The 25,011-nt window shown below is 44.4% G+C and overlaps 2 protein-coding genes across 2 annotated transcripts in view; one reads left to right on the plus strand and one right to left on the minus strand.

Annotated features, from left to right (window-relative positions):
• The window catches only part of LOC136006107 (nascent polypeptide-associated complex subunit alpha, muscle-specific form-like), a 27,672-nt gene extending 9,203 nt beyond the window's left edge, over positions 1 to 18,469 (plus strand). Inside the window, exons 3-8 of the mRNA XM_065664132.1 lie at positions 6,116 to 6,235; positions 7,656 to 7,711; positions 7,880 to 7,972; positions 16,426 to 16,677; positions 17,762 to 17,887; positions 18,344 to 18,469. Of these exons, the coding sequence (XP_065520204.1) occupies positions 6,116 to 6,235; positions 7,656 to 7,711; positions 7,880 to 7,931 (228 nt within the window). The 3' untranslated portion in view covers positions 7,932 to 7,972; positions 16,426 to 16,677; positions 17,762 to 17,887; positions 18,344 to 18,469. The remainder of the gene's footprint in view (positions 1 to 6,115; positions 6,236 to 7,655; positions 7,712 to 7,879; positions 7,973 to 16,425; positions 16,678 to 17,761; positions 17,888 to 18,343) is intronic.
• The window catches only part of NPFFR2 (neuropeptide FF receptor 2), a 15,666-nt gene continuing 7,090 nt past the window's right edge, over positions 16,436 to 25,011 (minus strand). Inside the window, exons 4-6 of the mRNA XM_065679295.1 lie at positions 19,746 to 20,084; positions 18,765 to 18,864; positions 16,436 to 17,876 (exon numbers count right to left, since the gene is read on the minus strand). Of these exons, the coding sequence (XP_065535367.1) occupies positions 17,033 to 17,876; positions 18,765 to 18,864; positions 19,746 to 20,061 (1,260 nt within the window). The 5' untranslated portion in view covers positions 20,062 to 20,084 and the 3' untranslated portion in view covers positions 16,436 to 17,032. The remainder of the gene's footprint in view (positions 17,877 to 18,764; positions 18,865 to 19,745; positions 20,085 to 25,011) is intronic.

Genomic DNA, 25,011 nt, shown 5'->3' on the forward strand with positions numbered 1-25,011 from the left:
GAGGAGGCCAAGGGATAGTGGGACTGGAAGGTTTGGTTGGAAAGACTGTCACCCTTCAGTAAAGGCTGGTCCCCACAGGTCTCTGGCTCACAGCAGAATCTGACCTCTCCCTGTATCTCCAGACTCTACAGAAAACATAGGGGTAGATTTAGTCAAACCAACAAGTGAAGATCTCTCTTTACCGGTGCGTCTCATAATGCCTGTAGTGCTAGGAGGAGTTCTGGGCCATGCCAGAGGCCCGTCTACTCTGCCACCACTGGTTCTTGGTTTAGGACTAGAATTAGCTCCTGCAAGTCCTGAAGCCTGGGAGCCCTCCCTTCTGGTACCTCTTGCAGAGTCTGTGTCACTATGAGTGCCTTTGTGCTGACACATTACAGGGGACGTATATATTGCTAATGTTGGTAGAGATTTAGATTTAGGATTAGAATTTGGGGCTGTCCATTGTGAAGCCTAAAGGCTTGGAGTTATGACTGCTCTCAGCAAAGGTTATTCATTAATATTAGGCCAGATTTTCCTGCATCTGTGGCCAGGAAAGGCAAGGCTTTGGGCTAGGAACCATGAAAGCAAGGTGTGTATGACCATTTATTTATTTGGGAGCATGTACCTAAGGATTTCATGACTGGGATAAGGGCTCTTGCAGCTACCAAGCTGTAAGTGGAGTTGTTGCAATTATGAGCCATTTTGTTGTTTTAAAGGTTTGATTACAGAAAATTTTGGAGGATACTTCAAGAGCTCCATCTGTAGCTGGATCTCACTCAAATTGCAGCAATCAGGTGAGGGTTCTTCCTAGTGAAACCTAATGCCTTCTGGTCAGCCTAGCTGCATCTATACCTGTCGCCTATCATGGCTGGGAAAGGTTTTCCAGGGAAGCAGAGGAAACTAATGGCTGGTGTTAGAATCACAGAACAATTTAGGTGGGAAGGGACCTGTGTTCCGGAAATAGGAACCATGCAGTTACTACCTCTTGCAAAGCTGAGCTGAAGGCTTGTGAAAGCAGCACAAAGTGATTGTCCTTGTGCATTTTGCTGAGTATGTGTTTGTCATCATGGTGGATGTGCAGCAAGGTTGTTTCCAGCTTTGCTGTGAGCATTTTGGCACTGTTCTCATTCAGATTCAATTCTAGTATCACACTTTGGGTCAGAACTTGGTTTCAAGGTAAGAGGGACTGAAGAGCTGTATTCCTAAATTTTGCACAATGCATGTGATTAAAATGAAGTAGTAGCCACAGAGGCTGATGGTTTGTAGTATTTTTTCCCAGTTATAAACAGCTTATTGCCAATACAGGGTTTAAATTGAGAGATTTGTTCCGGTTTCAGGCTTTATGTGCTAAAGCTCCTTGGTTGTTGAAGTCCATAACGTCTACAAAGAAAAGGATATAGCACTTACCCAAGTGGTCTTTACTGCCTTCTGATTACACTGGACTGTCTTTAGGATCAGAATTAAGACTGTAATTATGGTTAAGGATTGGTTTGTTCCATTTTTCCTCTTTCTGGATTGTCAGAGAACCAAGTGGTTTCCGGTGGGCTGTGTGCAGACTGGCCGGCTTTTCAGTCCGGGCTTAGTTTAAGGGGTATGTTTTGGTTTTACTCCAGCAGGAATTGAGGTACCATGTTTAGGCATGTGAAGACTTCCTAATGCTGGTACTAGATAAATATAGGCTCTCAAGGGTTTTGTGCTTCTATATTAGTAAAGGTTTGTGATGGGGGAAGTGACTGTGCCCAACATGAGATTTCCTCCTAGTATATCACTGTTGTGGAGGATCATGTTTGCATCAAAGTGAAGGGAAGGCAGACCTGGACATTGCATGGACATTGGTGGTGTGTTTATCTCATTTTGCTATCTGTGGGCAAGTTGCTCATGAAAAAGATGGCAGAAGTACTGCTGAAAAATAAAGACGCTAAAAACAGCTATTGAAAGAAATGACACTATGTATTGTAGAGGAAAACCAAACCAGTCTGAAATAAAGAAAATTCATTCCCCTGTACAGAAATCTTTAATGTGGTGCATCAACACGAGAGGCCAATTTCAGGTGGGTCTGTGTTAAAGAGGATCGGGAAGAAGTGTTGGCTGTCAGATTACAAAGTCTCCTTTACAAAACAAGGGGTTTCAGCAACTTTCTCAGCATTCAAATCTTCCTCCAAATGCAGTTCCAAATTGCAGTTTCCAGCCCCAGCACACAAACTCACGTCTTTGGGCATTTTATGGAAAACACAAGAGTCAGCAATACAGTTGAAGTTTAGCTTCTAGCAAACAGCAGCTTAGCAGGGAAGTTGTACTTCCTGATTGTGAGCTGGGGTCATTGATGATGGGCTCTTACGCAAAACAAAATGCCCTAGGAAGAGTCTGTATCTTTTCCTATCTGTCATTCCTCCAGAGGAAAAGCTCCTAGTAAAATTCTACAGGAGATGAAGAGAACAGATCTCTTCTTTCTGTCTTCCCATTGCACGAAAAGAGGAGCAATTTTAAGTTTCCTCTACCAACAAATTGGGTACTTTGGGATTTCCAATTGTCACACTCAGCATCCAGGTGTGTCAGTTTGCTTTAAACAAGCCTTTGAAACCCTAGAAAAAGCTGTGGGAACAGCAGAGCTTTATTATGCAAAAGAGAAGTGGAAGGTAGCACATTCCCAAGTATTTTGAGATGTGCTTTTAGCTCTCACCAGCTGGATGGGTTTAAACAATAAGAACTGAATTTGGGGGTTGGAACTAGGTAATCTTTAAGGTCCTTTCTAACCCAAACTGTTCTGTGTTCTAGATTCTGTGCAGTAGCATTAAGTTAAACACACTGGGAAATCCAGGCACTGACTTCTGTTCATGTTCCAGGAGAGAAACCTCTGCACATGAGACTAGTTAGTAAGGAAGTAATGAATGTTGAGAGGTAGTTGTGGCAGGGCAAAAGGGACAAGCTAGTATTGGTAAATGTGATAGACCTGTGTGTATTGAGTTGCTTTGGTCAGTGTTAAGCAGCAACATGTGCTTTTATCCCACAAGGAAAATACTCTTTTGTAGTGGAAGGTGCTAGCAATGATAGTACAGATGCTTTGAATCACTCTATTTTTCCCTTACATCTTTGGGCAAGTAAAGAGGAAAGTATTTGTAGTCTGAAAGCTGCCAGGTTCTTCTTAGCTGTCATCTTGGAAATCAAGTGTCTGCTCTGTGGGAGTGAGTGCAGTAGATAGAGTGGCAATTACTGTGTCAGCTGAGGCTACCAAAACCAAGCTGTTTTTTTGAGAATTAACAGTTTTTCTCAGGGTATCTTTCAAGATACGACATTAAAGACTCGGTGCAATTACTTTCAGCGAACCATTTATAAGTTTCTTGCGCATATGGATGTCTGTAAGCACAAGAACCTAATGCTGCCTCTGCTAAAATCAAATGTCAACAGAGAAAGTCTTAACAGAAAAAAAGATGCTAAGTCTGAGTGAGAAAGCAACTTACAGGAGAAAAATCCCAAATGGTTTTTTCCTAATATCTATTTAGATGAGCTCTTAGGCAGAAGTTCTTCCCTATGGGGGGGGGAAGCCACAAATCACACAGAGAAGCTGTGGCTGCCCCATCCCTGGCAGTGTTCAAGGCCAGGTTGAACGGGGCTTGGAGCAACCTGATCTAGTGGAAGGTGTCCCTGCCTGTGGCAGGGGGATGGAACTGGATGGGCTTTAGGGTCTCTTCCAACCCAAACCAGTCTGTGACTCTATGTATAGCTCAGGGGAGACCATGCAGGGTTGTTAGAGGTTGACTTTGCTCTTGTCACCTCCCTGGTTTTTCTCAGTATGCTTCCAACAAAAAGGGGAAGAACCATCTGTGCACTGAATGCTGGTTAGGTAGGAGGAAATGAAAGCTTTTGCCTGTTGTGCAGGGTCATAAATGTGCTTAGGTGCACCCTACAACAGTTTTGACTACAAATTGCGACGGCTCTTGCCATCCTATCATAACAGACACCTCCAGAAATGACTCTGTTCCTGCTCTCTACTGTCCTAGCTGTTTGTTGCTAATGCTGCGCTGCTTCCTAGCACTGCAATGGGTACAGCACCAGTTCCTGCCTGCACGGCTCCCCTCCTAAGGCTCAGACTGCTGAAGAGTGCACTGGTAAAAGCTGAGACGAGAACCAGTTTTAGAGCTTCTTCTTTTACTTCAGAAGAAGAATCTCGTGCTCTATCTTCTCTATATTCCTGTCTTTCTCCTTTTTTTTTTTTCCAGGTTGTTTGGCTGGCAGCACAGGATGACGCATGAGCTGCCATTGGGAACAATACACAGTTTATCCAACATATTGGTGTGAGAGCGGGGAAAAGGGAAGAAACCAGATTTTCTCCATGTATTAAGTTCTTTTTTCTGTATTGTAAACTTTAAAACTGTGTGTTGTGTCCTATAATCCTGTCTGCTCTTGGTCTGTAGCAGTAAGATCTGTAAATGCAGAGGAAATGAGCACTGCAGCTTTTATCAGAGAAATCTCTTTGGATTAGTTAAGTAATATGAGGAAGAGGTGTCTGTGAGACAGATAAATAAAGACCTATTCCAAAGCCCCAAGGGAGGCAGCGGGAAGGCTCAGCTGTTACTTCAGAGGCTTAGCATATGCTGCTAATCCTGCAGAGCAGTGAAATGCATTGCATTTTGTGGCTTTTTGCCGTTAATGTATCAAGGCGCTTGGACTTGAATGCATGATTATCTGTGTATTTGGAAAGTGCCAAAATACCCTGGTTGATCTGCGGCCCGTGGCCAGCTCGCGTCCAGGAGTTGCATGAGTCTTGATTTAATTGAGTTGCTAACTCCTTGTAAAATAAGGCTGGAAAACGTAGAATCACAGATCGGTTTGAGTTGGAAGGGACCTTAGAGATCAAAGCCTCCAACCACCCTGCCCATACCACTTAAAAATCTGGCCTGGTTGGAATCTTGTCAAGTACTTTGTCTTCAGACATCTTCATGACTGATTATTTAGCCTATATTATTTTTATTGTAGGAGATAGCAAGGTTTTTCAGTTGAGAAGGAAGAATTAAACTTTTGGGTGCAAAAGCTCACAGTGAAAGATTGTATATTTGGGGTTTTTAAATCAGCCTTCACAAATCATGTGAGGCTTCCAGAAGCCTCCTCCAAGGCAAAGCTTCTTTTGCCATCTCTGTTCTATGTCCTTATGGGACAAAAGGTAAAATAGAATGAGCCATATTGATACGTACCTGCTTCATGACTCTACATACAGTCAAATATTCTATTGATTTCAAGTGTGCATTCCTAAACAGCTGGAGTGTATATAAATAATAAGCTTGCTGCATCCAAAAGAGAGCTGACCTGCTGTGCAATTACTATCTTTAACAGATAAATTGTGGCTTTTAACTTAAGAGATGAGATGGACTCGATATTAGGCTTCAGGATAACCTTAGCAACAAGGTATTCTGCTGTTCAGGAGCCCACGCGGAACAAATTTCATCTCTGACAGGATTTCCCTGATTTCTGTAGATTTAAAGCAGGAATTAGTTGGCCTCCCTGTGTTTCAAACCAGATAGGAGGTCAGCAGCCCAATGATAAATTGGATAATGTGGTAATGCACATTAAAATATATACAGAGTTCCAATGCCTTGATGTAATATTTCCTTTTCCACCTACGAGAGTTTGAGCTCAAGAAGTCGACAGGTTAATCATCATACTCAACTCTCAAGGACTGAGTGTACTGTGTACGCAGTCGCTCAGCTCATTGCTCACACAGAGATATAAAAAGTGAAGGCCATACTGTGTATTATATCTAAATTAAAGCCTTTCTCATTGCTCATACCAGAGTGAAGCTTCAGTTTTATATCACACTCCCACTTATTCTTAAGGTTTTATCTACTGTTCTGCTGGCAAAACATTTATTAGACACATACAACCTTTTATTTCACAAGGAAGAGAAGTGCATCGGTCTAACTTGATTATTGCATCCGTTGCCCATTTAGTCTGCTGAAAAAGGGTGATTTTCTATTCACAGCTCTGGCAATGGTTATTTTGAAGGGTAGCAAAACAGTCCCTGATGTTGCCCTTCTGGCCTGGAATTGGCATTCTCTCTTTGTAAGCATGACATTTAAGGCCACGCAAAACAGAAATGCTCTGTGTGCTTTGCTCATGCTGCTTAATGCTTTCTCTTCCTCAGGGCCAAGATGAGCTGCTGCCACCGCAAAGGCCACCTCACCTGGGGAGTTGTGTACTGCGTGCAGTGATTTACAGCCTCAAACACAACCACAAGCCTCTGTTTGTACCTTCTCTATGGGCTGTAAGTGCTTTCTGGAAATAGCTTTAAATGCACCATCACTGGGAGCATTCTTATTGCTCCAGGCCAGCAGGATGGAGCATCATTGGAAGTTCAGGCTTGTCAGTTTAAAAGCTTGATTTGAAAAGTCACCAGAAAAATAAAGAAGTTTGTTGCAGTGGTGCTTTCATACACCACTGGACAGTCTTTGTGTTCCACTTGAGGTTCTCATGTTTGTAGTGCCGATAATTCAGCCTTCTAAATCCAGCCCAGCAGATCGCAAAAGCTATTCAATGAATATTTATTCTTCCCTTTGTGAGAGCTTAATCTCCAAACTGCCACAAGCAGTTTCTTAATTTATCTGTGAAAAAACCAAAGTCCCAGGACAGTTTGAAATGGAGACTAATTCTGTTTAGAGAAGATGTTGCTGATAGATTAGTCTGCCTGTGCACCCTAAGTATTGCAATGCCCACATAGCCTAAGAGAAGACTTGTCAAATAGTGTTAGATTAAATGAAATTAATTAATTGAAGAGCTTTTCTGATTTGCAAATCAGTCACCAAATATCAGGGGTCTGCTTAAAATGTTTTTGCAGTTTTCTGATGATTGTTTGCATTATTTTGAAAGTATGAATAGCTTCTTCTAACTGGTGGTGTACATTTTTATAGAGTGACAAGTGGGAAGATGGGGGCAAAAAAACATTAGCATTATCGTCATCGAATGCTTTTCGATCAGTAACATACCCATGGATCAGGCTATTTTCAGTCTGTATTTTCTACCTGCTAGCACCTTCTCTTTTTGTTTTTTAACCTCTTTTGAATTTCATCAGAATGAAAATGTTATTTTCAGTGCTACATGAAAAGAAATGTCAAAATGTACAACTTTCATTTGCAAGTGAAGGTAACCTTATACAGCTGTATGCACGTGTTTATGCCTTCAGACCAAATAGCTGTGATTGCTGATGCATGTGGCAGTTTAACCCCAGAGTGTAAAACTAGTTTAACTTAGCAGTTAGAGGCTGCTGTAACTTGGGGCTGTTAGTTACAGCATCTCCCTTGCATACACAGTTATTTCTGCTCACTTTGTGTCAGAGAGAGGCGCAATGGACAGGTTAACACAGAAACTGGGCTGGTTTTGGGTGCAGAGCCAGCTCAGCCACCTCCTCACCGCTGGAAAAAAGCATAAATCACCTCAAAGACACACTACTTTGTAATGTGTTACTGAGCAGCATTCCTTGCAATTCAGAGAGCTTCATCTCCTCTAAAACTCACTAGTATAGATTAGTTGGATCTTAAAGTAAAGCCTTAATAGCTGCCAGTTAGTATTTTTCCTACTGGGGAGATTGAAAATAATTCTTCATTAGATTGCAGAAATGCTGTTTGAAAACTTTCCCTTTTCTTGCCTTTCTGCTAGCATATCTTGTGTTTCTGCCTTTGGATTTACAGGTATGCCCTGTGTCATTCCACCTGCTGCATGAATTCCCTACAGCTACGAGCTTATGGTTGGTATTGAGATGGGCTTTCCTTCTATTTCTATCTATTTCTCTTCTATTTCTATTTCCAGACTGACTTTCTTTCTGGAAAATGGACTTGTGCTGTTGGATACCTAATCCCCTGTTTGTAAGCAAGTCTTAATTATCTACTTCTTTTCTGTTTGCTTTTTGAAATAGGTATAATAAAACCAGTAACCTCTCCAGTATGTGTCTGGACTTCAGTACATGATGCTCATGAGCGTTTTGTCATCTACACAAAGGTCACCCAGGGTGAGAAACATTTTCTGTACAAATACTGTTTTTTTTCCTCGCATGTGTTAGATGTTTACTGAGGCTGTAATTCTGCTCCCGGTGCAGTGTCTGTTGGGTATCACCTAGCGCTCCCGTCTGGCACGGGCCGAGTCAGGTTGTTGATCCACGGACTTCCAGCCTGTTTAGCAATGAAAGAGCAGAGATGTGCAAACAGGTAAAGCTCTTTCTCACCCCAGAACTGGGGTGGTCAGGGTAGCAATGTTATTCAGTGTGTAAAGAGCTGAGCAAGATTCAAAGGGCTTCAAATTTTTAACAAAAACTTCCCAAATGGTAATTTTCCGTTGGAAAATGTCCCGTGGCATGTCAGGAGAGCTGCAACAGAGGACTCTGGGAGCAATCACTGGTGGCTGCACATGGGGTGTTGTGAGCAATTTCTGCAAAATGAAGTTGGCTTTTACATAGCAAATACTCTACCAAAACTCTCTTCTGCTATGGAAATGGTCCTTGCTGAGTACTTTCAGTCTATTCCCTCCCACTGCTGTTGGCATTCCCAGCTCGCACCGATAGTGGGAGCCTTCACCAGGATGAGCTGAAAGCTGACAACCCTTTTTCCACGCCCAGTGGAGACTTTGTTGAGGCCTCTCTGGCCTCTAAAATGCAGTGTTTGCAGAGATGAGGAGTGTCAGTGAGTTTTATTCCCAGAGAGGAGGAGTAATTTTGCATCCATGCGCAGCTATTTGCATCCATATGCACACACAAGAGCCTTTTCTAGCAGGACCTACGGACATGGGTGTGCTAATGTGTTGTGATGTTGGTAACTGACTGCAATGAGTGACTGCTTTGTGGTTTTAATAAATGATTGCAATGGCAGATGACTGCAGGAGAGCTAGAAATGCTTTAACACCACAGAGCTTATTATCAACCCTGCTCCAGGGACTTGACTTGAGGGGTTCCAAGCTAGGACAAAGCTGCTGTTTGTTCTCCTTCTGCCAGTGTAAATTTAACTGTTAGAGGTTCCTCTAGCATTAAAGGAACTAGAGAAATACACAGATGTCCTCTCTCCTGAATGCTTCTGCAGGGAGGATGGCAGATTGTGATGTCTCCCTCAGAGGAGGTGTTGGTGCAGGTAGAGCTGGATCTTGACAGAGGGGTTAGAGCTGTCATAACACTGATCTTCATTTGGCTAGAAAAGGGGCTAAATTTTTTCAAAAAGTCATATTTTTTCAGTGAAAATTACATCCCCCTTCTGACTAAACCTCCACCCCCAAAAAGAGAACGCATTAAATTTATAGGTAACATGTGTTGATTGTAAGGGAGAAACTTAAATTTATCCTAAAGCACAGATTTCCCCTCCACCAGGTGAAGTTCAAGCAATTAACTGCAATCAGCACCTCCATTCTTCACAGGCTGCTCATTGCTGCTCTCCCCCAAGCATTACCTGGGTACCTTCAGCAGGCATGGCTGGTGTTTGATATCTCTCGTCTTTTCTAGAGGAATTGCTTGACAGTTGCACACAATGTTGGCTTTGAAGGCTTTTTGCTGGGGTTTTTTTTTGATTGAGCAAGGAATTGAAATAATTGCAAGCTCTCAATAAGAGCAGCTTGCAAAGCCAGGCTTCAGCGGAATGTTTTTCTTTTGAAGTTAAAAGCATGCGAAGGAATTGATGTTGTCTAATAGTACGTTAGAGGAAAACTTCTTTATTTTAATTTGGGAAAGAAAAGCAAGCAATGGAAAAGCAAACAGAACACAGTCATCACTGCAGAGGATTTTGACATATTGCAGAATTCGCTTTGCTCCCTTGATACTCTGCTGGCTTTGTATCACTTCTTTTTAATGACCTGTTTTTTCTGTAGCCAGTGACAAAGTTACTTTCCCTCTCAGTTCAATTCTAGCAATTAGCATCTGTTTGGTTTTGTTGGCTTACATTAGTTTAATGTTTATAACATTTTCTTTACCTTATGGCAGAAGTTTTAGCCATTTGCTTTTTAGTTTGAGCAGAATGCGGGAGCAATAAGTGTCTAGAGGAAGGACCATGAATTTCTTGCAAAGATTTCCAGATTTGCAGGATGTTTGCTAAGTGCTTTTGGAATCATTTCAGTATCAATGCCTATGACAGGCTCTGTTTATTTTTCCAAGAAGACAGGCAATGAAATGCTCAGTTTCTGGGAGATGGCAAAATTGTCCCTTAATTCTTAGCAGTAAAGTGATGAGTTGTTGATATCAGCACTTAGGCCTACAGATGCCACGTGTGAAAGAGGTGCCTAATGAGAAATGGTCCTTGGCTGCCAAAGCTCACTCCAGGCAGCTCATTTCTGTAGTAAAGAGAGATGGCTCAGTCCTAGAACTTTCCAGTGGTGGGACAGCAGGGTAAGCCAAAGGCGGTATCTGTAGTGAGAGGGTCCTGGGAGTCACTGCTAATAGTGGTATCCCCAGATCCTGAACAAGCAATCAGGAACAGGGTGCGTAACTCTGAAATTCCAGTCTTGGACTTGGTGCAGGAGGGATGTTTGCTAATAAGCAGCAGAAAACAGAGAAAGGAAAGCAGCTTTCTGGCAGTGTTGAAATGCTGCAGCAAGAGGCAGGGCCTTTGTCAGTGTGGTTTTGCTTTGCCATCGCTTTGTGGAGACATTTTAGCTTTGTTACCAGCTGTGTTTGCTGCAATCTGTGCTTCTGTTGCAAGTGACACTTTATAAGCAACTGTCCTGAGCCTGGAGCTCCAGCACAGCACAGGAAGTTGTGGTTCAGTGAATGGATACCTGGAGTAGTGTTTTCCACCGCTTGGACAGAGCAAGCCTTACAATGGATTGGAAGCAAGTTATCTTCTCCAAATGTTGTGTTCATTCCGTGAGTCTTCCTCTTGTATCTTTCTTGCCTGTTAGAGTAGAGCAGCAGCAGCAGTGCCACAGAACAAACACAGGCACAGGCCAAACGAGTGGCAAAGTGCATGATTTACCATCTGTGGTGTCTGCTGATGTCTGGTGCTCCTGCAGTCCCTTGAGCAAACGAAATGAAAGCCATTCTCAGCAAGACTCGGCTGTCAGTCTGACACCGGTGCACCTCGGGAGCTAAAGGAGGCAGGCAGTGCTGGCTCTGGGGGCATCTTTGCCATAACTGCCTTTCTAGACTGTTTATGGAAGGTCCGGAGCATAGGATGGAAGAATATTTCTATTACTACATCAGTTTCTTAGACATGAGGATGGAAGTACAGGGCCAAAAATGTTGTCTGAGCACTTGGATGAGTTATGGGGCAGATTTGTCCTTCTCTTCATGGAGTCAGAGTGCTGATGGCTTCAGAGGCACAATTCCAGGGAGGTGAAACATCCATTATTTCCTCTGTGGATGGGAGAATTACTTCTCTGTGGCATTTCTTTGCTAGTCTGGCACGTGAGGCTGGAAACTTGATTTCTTGTTAATCGGATTGCCAGGAGTGACTGATAGCATTTACCAGGTTTTCTATATCCACAAGCATCGCCTACCAATTTAGAGCAAAGAGACTTGTCTGGAGGCTTTTCCTCTGTCCTCAGAAAGGGCAAGTCTCTCCCAGCTCTTCTAAATGTCTATCTTGACCATGTCAGTCTGTGTTGTAAAGTCTGGAAGCTCCCTGTTGTACAGCAGCACTTTGGGAGAGAAGGATGGTGAGGAAGCACTGGGTACTGCTCCATCTCTGCTGGGCCCTACCACAGCATCCCAGAGCATGGGAGCTGTTGATTAAACCAAAGCTCAGGGGGAGCTGCCAGCAAATGTGAATTACGTCAAGGCAGTACTAAGAGAGGGCTGTGTATCACACATCACTGGATGTTTGGTCACACTCACATGAATTCATACTTTTGGGAGGTGGTGGCTGTTGCTGCAGTCCCCAGAACAGCCAATGATTCTACCTTGGGATCCCGACTGCTGTCAGAAAGCTCAGTATTTGCAAATACTGAGAGTGTTTATTAAACCCCAGCACAGGAAGTTTTACAGCGCGTGTAAACCACATATGCTCCCTGGCTGCCCAGAATTCCTTTATTACAACTGTGAAGAGGTAGCATTAGCTGTGGGGAATTTTTCTTCCTCCTCCTTCCTTTAATTCTCTCCTTTCGTAGAAAACATGTCTGTGGTCACCTTTGACATTGAAGACTCTAAGAAAGCTCCTTGCCCATAGTGGGGCACAGAGTTTTTATAGTTTTCAGGCAGTTCTTTCTGGTTCTCAACTGCTGCTGCAAATTCAGACCAGAGTGAGATATGTATATACATACATATATATATGTATATATATATATAATGTCAGCACGTCTATAGTGTTTAGTTCTGTTTAGTCCAAGCTGAGATGAGAAACATACTGATTCATCCCTGGAAACTGAAGCTTAATGATTAATTATTACTGTTATCATCAGCCTTTCTTTCCGCAACACCATCACAGTTAGGATGTTTTCACTGCTCTCCAGTTATCCCACCAAAGCCCCCAGATCTATTTTTGCACTAGTGTTACACAGTGTAACCCCATTTTGTGTTTCACATTTTGTTTGGCCACACTCCATGCAACACTTAGTCCTTGCTGATTTTGGCCATGTCCTGGGTTTACCAGGAGCCGTTTTGCTCCTCCTTAGTAACTGGTGCAAGCTCTGTGTTTTGACTTCCAGCCTTGGCGGAGAGCTGATAACACCTCGGCTTTTGGAGTCGGGGGTACAAAGGATCTGAGGCCAGCTATACCCCAACTGAGAATGAGATACTGGCAGCCTATGAAGGGGTTCGAGCTGCTTCGGAAGTGATTGGCACTGAAGCACAGCTCCTCCTGGCAGCCCAGTTGCCCGTACTGGGCTGGATGTTCGAAGGCAGGGTCTCCTCTACACATCATGCAACTGATGCTATATGGAGTAAATGGGCTGCACTAATTACACAGCGAGCTCGAATAGGAAATCCCAGTTGTCCAGGCATTCTAGAAGTCATCATGGACTGGCCAGAGGGCAAAGATTTTGGAATGTCACCAGAGGAGGAGGTGATGCGTGCTGAAGAGGCCCCACCATATAACAAACTGTCAGAAAGTGAACAGCAGTATGCTTTGTTTACTGATGGGTCCTGCCGTATTGTGAGAAAGCATCGGAGATGGAAGGCAGCCGTATGGAGTCCTCGACGACAAGTTGCAGAAACTGCTGAAGGAGAGGGCGAATCGAGTCAGTTTGCCGAGGTGAAAGCCATCCAGCTGGCCCTGGACATTGCTGAACGAGAAAAGAGGCCAGTACTTTATTTCTACACTGACTCATGGATAGTGGCAAATGCCCTGTGGGGGTGGTTGCAGCAATGGAAGTGAAGCAACTGGCAACGCAGAGGTAAGCCCATCTGGGCTGCTGCACTGTGGCAAGATATCGCTGTCTGGGCGCAGAACCTGGTGGTGAAGGTACGCCATGTAGATGCACATGTACCCAAGAGTCGGGCCACTGAGGAACACCAGAACAACCAACAAGTGGATAAAGGTGCTAAGACTGAAATGGCTCAGATGGACTTAGATAGGCAACATAAAGGTGAATTACATTTGGCCCGATGGGCCCATGACACTTCAGGCCATCAGGGCAGAGATGCAACATACAGATGGGCCCGGGACCGAGGGGTGGGCTTAACAATGGACACTATTGCCCAGGTTATTCATGACTGTGAAACATGTGCTACAATTAAACAAGCCAAACGGTTAAAGCCTCTTTGGTATGGAGGACGATGGCTGAAGTACAAATATGGGGAGGCCTGGCAGATTGACTATATCACACTCCCACCAACCCGCCAAGGCAAGCGCCATGTGCTTACCATGGTGGAAGCAACCACCCGATGGCTGGAAACATGCGCTGTGCCCCACACCACTGCCCGGAACACTGTCCTGGGCCTTGAGAAACAGATTTTGTGGCGACACGGCACCCCAGAGAGAACTGAGTCAGACAATGGGACTCATTTCCGGAATAACCTTATAGACACAAAGAGCATGGCATTGAGTGGGTATATCACATCCCATACCATGCACCAGCCGCTGGGAAAATCGAACGGTACAACGGGCTGTTAAAAACCACACTGAGAGCAATGGGTGATGGGACTTCCAACCCTAATTATTCTATGATTCTATGACTTTCAAACATTGGGATACACATTTACCAAAAGCCACCTGGTTGGTCAACAACAGGGGATCTGCCAACAGGGCTGGCGCAGCCCAGTCAGAACTTTTACATACTGTAGAGGGGGACAAAGTTCCTGTGGTGCACATGAAGAATGTGCTGGGGAAGACCGTCTGGGTTGTTCCTGCTTCAGGTAAAGGCAAACCCACTCGTGGGATTGCTTTTGCTCAGGGACCCGGATATACTTGGTGGGTAATGCGGGAAGATGGGGAAGTCTGATGTATACCTCAGAGGGATTTGATTTTAGGGGAAAACAGTCAATGAACTTAATTGTGTGCTGTTGCCTGCTGTGTAATACTTTTATAGCCCATCAATTAGATGTCTTCAGGTCACCAGCGACTGGCCCTGACTTCCCTCCAACCATCATCCCAACAGAGAATGAATTCTGATAGAACCAGACAAGTTCTGCAGTGAAGGAACAATCAGCATCAGCAGTATCAGGATCAGTATGGAATAAGGTGTGGATACTGTCCTGGGTTTACCAGGAGCCGTTTTGCTCCTTCTTAGTAACTGGTGCAAGCTCTGCGTTTTGACTTCCAGCCTGGGCAGAGAGCTGATAACACCGATTGTTTTTAATTGTTGTTAAGTAATGTTTATTCTGGCCAAGGACTCTGTGAGTCTCATGCTCTGCTGGGGACGAGGGGAGGCCGGGAGGAAGCAGAGACAGGACACCTGACCCAAACTAGCCAAAGAGGTATTCCATACCACAGCACGTCATGCCCAGGGAGGTAACTGGGAGCTACCCGGAAGGGCACTCTCTCTCTTCGGGGGGGTCGAACTTGTTTGGCGGTGGTATCGTATTCTCTTGTTATTTTCTCTTATCAATATTATCATTGGTGGTAGCAGCAGTGATTTGTGTTACACCTTAGTTACTGGGCTGCTCTTATCTCAACCCATGGGAGTTACATTCTCTCGATTCTCCTCCCCATCCCTCTGGGAGCAGGGAGGGTTGGGGGGTGGGGGGGGTGAGTAGACTGTGCGGATCAGTTTAAATCACGACAGTACAATTTCTATCTTTGAGCACGGGTATTGAGCCATCTCCTAAAGCTTGTGTTGTCTAAAGTAATTTTCATTACTTGCTCTTATAAGCTGTCAAATGATTTCAGGACTGAATCACTTATATAGTGAAGAGGATCATTTTCGTGATCAACATAACTTGAATCACAAGAAAAGAAAAAGCAGTACAGGCAATAATTATTTACTGGTAGGGTTGTCAGGGATCCAGAGGATCAGCTGCTTTCACTGGTGCTGGGCTATGAATGTGCCTTTCGTGTGGGGAAAGTGGGCAAATGTTGGTAGCCGCGGGTCCAACTAGAAAGCTCACATCTGCGCTGAGCACAAGCCGGTGTCTCGTGCAGGCAAACCACTTGATGGCCTTTACTTCAGCACCCTTGTTCTCCAGTGGAATAAGAAGTACCAGCCTGAGCCAAACACTTCAGGGCATTTTTGTGTCTTCTTGCAGTCAGTTTGTGCAGGCTTTGGGAGTTTTTTGAGTGTTTTGCTGAACTGGGATGAACATAAGCATACAGTTACACTTTAAAACATTCCCAAAACGTTGCTGAATCATTGGGAAGTACAAACTACACTTGAAGGACAAAGCTCTGGATGGAAGGGGTTCAGGAGGGGTGGGAAACAGCTGTGGTGGGGTTTTCAAGCAAAGCGCAGCAGGATCAGGCATCTATTTCATAGACTCATAGAATGTTTTGGGTTGGGAGAGACCTTTAAGATCATCTCGTTTGACAATCTCAGCCTAGATAAAATGCAGTGAGGAAACCACTGGTGAAATCAGAGCTGCTCTGGTAGCTCTTCCTCTCGTTACTGCCCACATGTTTTCCTTATTTTCTGATCGTCAGAAAGGAACATAGTTTGGGATGACACAGCTGGAAGAGTTGTCAGTTTTCCTGAATTGTGGAAATATGTCATGATCTGAAAAGTGCTCCAGTTAACCTGAAAAAGGACTGTGCTGGGGAATGACCTTCCCTGGTGCTTGGTCCCTACAGACCCTTATGGGATGAGACATGGCAACGCTCTAATCCTGTAGCAAATCTGTGTAGACACTACCCTGTTCTCCTCACCTATTTCAGGATCCTCCCTGAGACGCTTCCAAGGTTGCTGTCTATATGTGCTGGGTTCTATCAGACTGAATAGGCCCTAAAGGTGCTCTCTCTGGCTAGTACTGAAATTTCATGGTGACTTATATCCTCCATCCCCCCTGCCTCCCTGCCCTCCCCCCCCCCCCTCCCCAAATAGAATTGAGTTCCCAAAAAAAATGTATCACAAAGGCCATTTTTCATCCTTTATTTCTCATCTTTTCACACCTATTTATTTTTCTAGCTACAACAATAATTGATATCACAGAATGAACAGGACGGGCAACCAGAAAGGGGAATAAATAGAAAGTGGCTGAGGATGCTTTCTGGTCACTTGGGTCGGAGCTGGTTGGCATTCCAAACATCCAGGCAGAAGCAACACAAGTTCAATCACAAGAAGACCCATGAGCCAGTGAGTTCAGTTCAAGTATTCAGACTGTACCTCCAATATTTCAGATTCACGGAAGAAAATGAATTAATGTTCTCCTCTTCATCAGTGAGTATCCACAGTAATTGTATCCAAGTCAATAATCTCAGTTCTCTTTTATGTCACAGAACGTGGAAGGCTTTCCCATTTGAATGAGGTCCTTTCTCCAGCTTGGTTCAAGAGCAGTCAGTCAGCACCCGCTGCAGGGGAGCTGCCACTGGTTTAAACTGGTGACACAAAGGGCTGAATTCAGTTTCCCACTGATGTCAGACATTCAGATGTGCTGCAAGTTATCTGTCTCTTCCAAACATTCATCTATCTCCTTCTTGACATTGTTGTCAGAAAGGGCTGCTTACAGAGCACAAGCTTCACAAGATAAATAAACTCTGCCAGGCATATATCATTTAGGACTTCACAGCACGTTTCACTTGAGCCCATCACTGCAGGGCTCTTCTAAATCCTCCATTACCAAATCCTGCTGGTTATTCACCCAATTTCCTTTCCTGACTGTCTTCCCAGCCTCCTCCTCCGCATTTTGACAAGCTTGATCTTGGGGCATTTGGTCATTAGCAGCTGGCAGAACGGCATTGCCTTGGCCTTGCTGAGAGCAGAGCTCCCTGTGATCCATCTCCCTGGAGCAGAGCTGGAGTTTGGAGGCTGCCTGAAAGCCACGGCGGAAGTTTTCATTAAAGAACCCGTAGATGATGGGGTTGACGCTGCTGTTGAAAAAGGCCAACCAGTGAGCAAAGGGGTAGATGTAAATGTTGATGATCTGCAGCTGCATGTCGGAAAGGTTGGCATAGTCTGTGAGCATCATCAGAGTCCACAGGGGAAGCCAGGACAGGGCGAAGAGCAGAGCCACAATAATGAGCATTTTGATGACTTTTTGCTTCTTCTTGGATCTGCTGTGCCGCTGCTCCTGGCTGTCTTTGCCCCCCACGGGCACTGCTGTGTTGCAGAGAGCCATGCTTATCCTGGCATACATGAGAACAAGGAGCGATAGGGGAGCCAGGTAGATGCTGGCAAACAGAACTGTTGTATAGATCTTTCTCATTCCCGGGTCAGGCCAGTCCTCCCGGCACCAGTACACAGGGCGGGTTTCATTGCCATAGCCAAGGATGACCCTGAAACGCTTCTCTTCTTGTACCTGTAGCATGACCACAGAAGGACACATGATGGCAACAGCCAGAATCCAGATAAGCACAATACTGGCGACTGCAGTTGCACTGGTCAGCTTCTGCTTGAATGGGTCAACGACGCGCTGGAACCTGCAGCAAAGGTAGACGTGAAAAAGCCGTTTAAGGAATGCTGAGTCTTAACATGCAAGCCTACACATGCACTGAAATTGTATGGCTTCTAAAAACATAGATGGAATTATCTCTTCATACCAGTGGAACTGCATTGAGTTGCTCCTTTCAAGAGCTGTGTGGCAAAAACAATATTAAAAAGGGGCATATTTACTATGAAAATTTCCTCATTTTAATCTCCATATCATAGAATCACAGAATGGTTTCGGTTGGAAGGGACTTTAAAGATCATCCAGTTCCAACCCCCCTGCCACGGGCAGGGATGCCTTCTGCTGGTCCATGTTGCCCAAGCCCCTGTCCAACCTGACCTTGAACACTGTCAGGGATGGAGCATTTACCACTTCTTTGGGCAGCCTGTTCCAGTGCCTCACCACCCTCACAGTAAAGAACTTCTTCCTTGTATCTAACCTGAACTTCCCCTGTTTCAGTTTAAACCTGTTACCCCTTGTCCTGTCACTACAGTCCCTGATGAAGAGTCCCTGTCCAGCACCTTTGAAGGGCCCCTTCAGATATGGGACAGCTGCTATGTATCAGCCTCCTGCTACTGCTATTTCACTGAACCAAAGCAGGTACTAGTGCCTCTGCTATATATCTTCATAGCTAAGGAACAGCCTAATTCTAGGCAGCCAGGCATAGCCCATATCTAGCGTCTTTAAGAGATACCAGGGGAGGAGCAAATTGCCATGGCTGCTCTTTAGACCCAGCCACATTTTGATTTGCTTAATAGCCTTAGCAGTAAAATGTATCCAGTTCATTGCATTCTTGTGTGGATTAATGAATCAGCCTCAGCCTGGTCAAGTGGCCAGAGGGAGATGGAAGGGGCAGTTTGCAGTCTCTTCACCGTCTTACCTGTCTACAGCAATTGCAACTAGAGTGAAGACAGAGGCAGAAACAGAGACTCCTTGGACCATCCCGCTCATCTTGCAAATCAGGCTCCCAAATGGCCATCCTGGAAGGAAATAGCAATTGACATTTCCACCAGCTCACTGCAGCATTGTGCTTATACAAGTAACAGGAAATTTCCATCCCAGTGCTAAGAAGTTTCTTCGGCTGTGTCAGGCCATAGCAAGGGTCAGGGAAGCAGAGGCTTTCTAAACAAACGCTTTGCCAAATGCCTTGGGTGAGTTTCTGATGATCCAAAAACCAGAAAAGCAGCATTTCATAGAGTCATAGAATCCCAGGTTGGAAGGGACCTCAAGGATCATCTGGTCCAACCTTTCTAGAAAAGCATGACCTAGACTAGATGTCCCAGCACCCGGTGCAGCCAAATCTTAGAAGTGTCCAGTGTTGGGGAATCCACCACGACCCCAGTGGATTTTCACTATAAGAACAATGGCTGTTCCCATTGTGAAAAATTTTCCTCATGTCCAGAAACATCCCATTTAACATCCCATTAAAAGGAGATCTCGAGACAAGGAAGAGAACTGACCAGCACAGTTCCTGCATCTGGCCCATGGCACCCTCTTTCTAAACATGTAATCTGGCAGTGGGAGAATCCCTTTTGAAAGACAAGGGATGTGGAAGTCAGTGAAGACAGCCCCAGTCAGGAGGTGGGTTAGATGTTTGTCTTTCTCATCTCTGACTTCCACTGACGTGAACCTGGCCTGGCAGTGTTCAAGGCCAGGTTGGACAGGGCTTGGAGCAACCTGTTCTAGTGGAAGGTGTCCCTGCCCTTGGCAGGGGGTTGGAACTGGATGAGCTTTAAGGTCCCTTCTAACCCATTCTGTGAACTCCCTTCATAGCCCACTCAGAAACATGCACCCGGCTCTCAGGACCTCAAGGTGAGGCACCCCTTGAGGTCTTTCCACCACGGGGTGTGAACCAGCCTACCTGCAATGATGTTGTCCAGGAGCGTGGTCGGCATGCAGAAGATTCCCACCAGCAAATCGCTGACAGCCAGGTTTAAGATGAAAATGTTTGTGACTGTGCGCATACGTTTGCTCTTCAGCACAATAAAACAAACCACTCCGTTGCCAAACATGCAGAGCAGGAAGATCAGGAGGTAAGAAATGATGAAGACAGCTGCCACTAAAGGCTGATGAAGGTAGAAGTCTACGTAGGAGACATTGCCTTCTAAGTAGAGGTACTTGTAAGTCCCATTATAATTCAGCGTGTGAGGCCATTCGAATGCAGAGTTTGAGTCCATTTTCTTGCTCGTGCTTTAATGTGCTTTAAAAGACATTTTAAAGAGGTCATTTTAGTGTGCTTGGAATTGATCTGAAGAAATATGACTAGTTTGGACATACTGTGTGCTGAAAAACATGCAGAACTTATGTAGACTCATCCCTCTGTGGCTTTTTAACAGGCCATGTTCTGAGCCTCCCTAGATAGGAGAAACAGTGACTAAAGGAAATCTTTGCAAAGGGGCTCAAACCTTCTGCCTGAATGCACCCAAATGCAATCCCCTTTGATTGAAAATGAAATATTTTTGTGTACGGTCGGTATGAGACCATGGTTGATCTCACTGCCCTGCCCACAAGCTGCATAGATCAGGAGATGAGTCCGCAAACACCAAGGACCACGCTGTGTTTAAAACACAGTGAGGTACAGGGTATCTGGATTCATTTCCTGGCTCTGCTACTGGATTCCCATGGGATACTGGGGGACTGGTAATTTCTCCATGTTGCGATTTTCCTGCTATGAAATGTAAGTAATACTTTTCCCACAAGGTTTATTTACACTGTCAAGTAAGTTCCTGTACATTATTAGATGACCGTTGTCAAACACTACAAGGCTTTTCTAGGAAAGACTTGAAAAAGTCTGAACTTTCTTGATATTGAATCATCTGGGCTGGTGTGATGGCTTGAACATAAGGGATGTGAGACTTCTTGTTCGCCTGGAGCTGAAAGAATCCATTTAAGGCAGGTACAGAATTTGTATGCCCCACACCGAGTTACTTCCAAATTTAACTGTTTGAGATTAACTTCATAGACCACAATCTGTTTTCTTGTCCTGAAGAAACACCAGATGCTGCACCAAAGTTCTAAATCAAATCTTCGCGTGGCAAAATTCCAACATACGTATTATACAACTCACATAGAGATGGTTTCAGTCTACATAACAGGCCAACATGGGCATCTGGACATTTACAGCTGATACCAGATAACTTGGAAACAGCATTCGAAAGGTTTTCCCACATTGATTTATTTTACCTACCAGATGGAGATGCCCAAAGAGGCAGGGGGATGGCAGAGTTCCTAACTTAAAAGAACAGCAAAATTAATTGGTGGCAGAAGGCATAAGATTAATGTATGGATGCAGGTACTTTTAGGACACTTAGAAATTCCTTAGAATAAATGGGATTTAAATTAAAGTACAAGTATCCAAATCCTGGTGAGCTTGTATGTGAGGGAAGTGCTGGCTACATCTCTTTCCTTATGAAAAGGAAGCTGGAGCAGGCCCTGCTTTGTGCTGCTCAGTTTTCCGCTGCCCCCAGGTACCTGATGACCAGGCGTGTGCTGTTTCTTTCCCTGTCTGTGGAGTAATGATAGAAGGTGACATTCTGTTGTCACTCAGTGTAGGGCAGCCCTTTCCTCAGGAAAAGAAAATGAGTGTTCGGTGCCAGTGATTGAGAATATTTCTATTCCAATGTATTAAGTGCCAAACACTTTAAATGGCCAAAGATCAGAGTGAGCTGCGATGGGAAGTGTTTTAATGGCAGTTACCATTCACTTTGCACACTGATGTGGTTTAAACCCAACCACAAACCTCGTTCACTCACTCCCCCCCTTCTTGCCCTCCCCCTGCTCCTGGAGGGACAGAGAGGATAATCGAAAGAATGCAACTCCCACGGGTTGAGATAAGAACAGTTTAGTAACTAAGGTATAACACAAATCACTGCTGCTACCACCAATAATGATAATGCTAAAGGAAATAACAAGAGGAAAGAATACAACACCTCAACACCCGCCGACCAATAACTCACCCCAATCCCCCCCAGCCGAGCACCGACCAATACCTTGTCCAACCCTGCAGTCCTGCAGGGAGGTAACTCTCCGTTACCTCCCTGGGCATGACGTGCTGTGGTATGGAATACCTCTTTGGTCAGTTTGGGTCAGGTGTCCTGTCTCTGCTTCCTCCCGGCCTCCCCTCCTCCCTGGCAGAGCATGAGGCTCAGAAAGTCCTTGGCCAGACCAAACATTCGAGCAGCAACTGAAAACATCGGCGTTATCAGCACTGTTCCCAGGCCAAAAAATGAAAACACAGCACTGCACCAGCTCCTAAGAAGGAGAAAAATGACTGCTGCTGCTGAACCCAGGACAACACACACAGGATGAAGAGTATTGGGAGAATTCACAGGTAGATATTTGACATTAGTAGCTTACTCTGTTTCTTTAATCACAGCCCTGGATCTGCTTTATCAGTCCCAGGAGATGCTGTGTCACTCAAACTCCATTTGAAGCTCAGCATCTCTCTGACAGAGCAACCAGTCCCAAGAATCTGGATAAAGTCAGGCCCTCTGCCCCTTCTCAGCCTCTACAAAACTAAATGTGTATTTGCTTCTTTTGTTTTGGCTTCTCTGAGGTTCCACCTAAGTTCATGTTCTCAATGTTTGTCTGCAAATAGAACACCCATAAATGCATTCAATCTTACTATTATTGTAAATTAATACTAATTTTCTTCTGTAATCCTTTGCTTGAAGAAGGACACTCCAGCAGATGAGACAGAGGTGGCTTTTTCCTTCCTTGCCTTCTGTAGATTGGCTTTTTGAGGGCTTTGGGCCCAGGAGCACAAACCCTCGTGGGTCAGTCTGTGCAATGGCAGTTCTCTAGCAAATTAATTACTTGCAGTTCTGTTCATTAAGACAACTGAAATGATGCCTTAACACACTAAAAGCAGGATCAATCATTTTTAAAATTGCTTTTTTGGATACAGCTCTTGGATTTTCTCTCTTTGTGTGCCAATGTATCAGAAAGCAACAGCTTTCAATCTCTTCAGTAATGAACTCTGGACTAGTTTTTGTTCCTAACTGATAAACAAGGAGCTGTAAACAGCCTCAGAGCAAATCAGGAGCTGTGTCTGTCTTATATGGTCTGACCCCAGCTGCATTAACAAAATCTAGTGTCGCTGTAGCAAACGCAGTGAATTTGCTGTACGAATACCATAGCTTACAGGGAATGGAAAAAGGTATCTGTATTTTTATTATATTGAAGATGAGGGGGGAAAAGATTGGCTGGAAGGAGAAATGAAAGCAGTGCCTTGTGTTTTCACAATGTACTTGCCAGCTAACACAGGGATACATAATCGAGAGAGGAACAGAAGACAGAACCAGAAGTCATCTAAGACAAGGGACAAAATAATGCAATGCATAAAGAAAACAAGATGATGAAGTAATTTGCTTCCATGTGGCAATCTGATAAGGGCATGGCCTCCCCACTTCATTTAATGTACCAGGAGAAAATCTGAAAAGTAGTAAAGCAAGAGCCTGCACTAGTGAAAAGCTGCCCAGACCCACACGCTGGGATTTTAAACACAAGGCTGATACACTGGTGAAATCTCAGTAACAGCACCCAGATACAAACAGTCAATATAAAGCCTCACAGCGTGACCAGGACAATCCCATGCCACTGGGTATGGAAAATCAGTTTTTTATTCAGCAAAACCAGTTCAAGGTAATTGTGAAGTGAATGCGATTATTCTTAAGTTGGGCACATGGAAGAAATCCAGTAACCGCTGGAGCCAGGTTCATCTGTTGTTACAACCAACCATCTGTTTTTATCTTGATCTTTGTGTGCCTGAAATCTCATCACAGAATCCTTTAGAAGCTGAAACAGAGACAAGGAACCTTCGGAGACATGAAGAACAGAGGCATGTTGTAGCAGAAAAAGAGAATGTCAGTGTGCTAAGTGCTAAAAATACCTGTTCTTCCCTTGCCCTGAGCTCTGTGCTCAGTAATGGGTCAGCTACAGCCATTTCCTGGAGACCTTGGAAAACGTTCTCTGGTCTGCTGAAACATTAGAAAATCCTGCTTGCAAAATGCAGCTGCTGAGGGATGGCAAAGATAGCACGAGCTCATTCTGTAAGTGTCTTAGAGATACACAGGAGACCACTGCATGGATTACCCTATGCCTCAATGGATCAGAAGACGCTATTGACCAAAACAAACTAATTATTCTCACCTAAAAAAAAACCCAACCCCATAAAAAGCTCAACTGTGACCATTCCCACCTGTGTGAAGTGCTATTAGCAGCTATTTCTAACAATTAAGTAGGGCATATAAAGTAGCAGGAGACCAGAAAGTTGTCACAAGGGACCTCTGTCTTAAATAAATGTGACGTTTTCAGAGGAAGCAATAGCTTGTCATAGATGTGATTGCTTGTTTAACTCGATACAGGCTTCGATCAAGTATGGAAAGCCTATAAGAGCGAGCAGAGGGCTCAGAAGTATGACATACAGGGAAGTACTGTAAGATAAGGGGCCATTTAATCCAAAAGGTAACATGTGGCAATATGTTCTCCCATTTTGCTGTATATTTTAGAAATACTTTATCATAACTTCACACATTCTATAGGTTGGACATGAAGGATGGATGTCTGCAGTTCAGTGCAAGTGGGGCTCATCTTTGCTTTCTCTTCCAGACAGGAAGTGAGACTTCAGTGTCAGCCAAACACCAGGATCCAGGCTGAGGCTCAAGTAAATGATGTGCAGAGACTGTCACTAACACACTGCAGAACCCGGGCTCAACAAGATACAGGCCACAGGCCAGACAGCCTTTTCCCCAGGTCTGGATGGCATGAGGATACCACTGACTGCTTGGAAATTGCTTTAAGGTACGTTTTAACTTCATTTTGCACTTAATGTCAGCTTCCCACCTACACAGAAGTTCTCAGGCTGTAGAATACAAGGCTTAACCTGCAAAGTACAAACTGAGGATACTTACGAATTAAGGTAGAGCTTTCTTTTATTCACTTTTTCATACAAAATATGATGGAAATTCTGATGTATGAAATAACTTGCAGTGTCTAACCTCAAAACAGTATACTTTTTGCTAGGAAAAAGGAGCTGTGAAAGGAAAGTCACACTAAAACCAGTAAGTTGCCATAAAAATACGCTTTCTTACTGACATCAACTTCCATGAGGAAAACCAAGTATCCAA

Source organism: Lathamus discolor, chromosome 1, assembly GCF_037157495.1.
Source record: "Lathamus discolor isolate bLatDis1 chromosome 1, bLatDis1.hap1, whole genome shotgun sequence".
Taxonomy (NCBI): domain Eukaryota; kingdom Metazoa; phylum Chordata; class Aves; order Psittaciformes; family Psittacidae; genus Lathamus; species Lathamus discolor.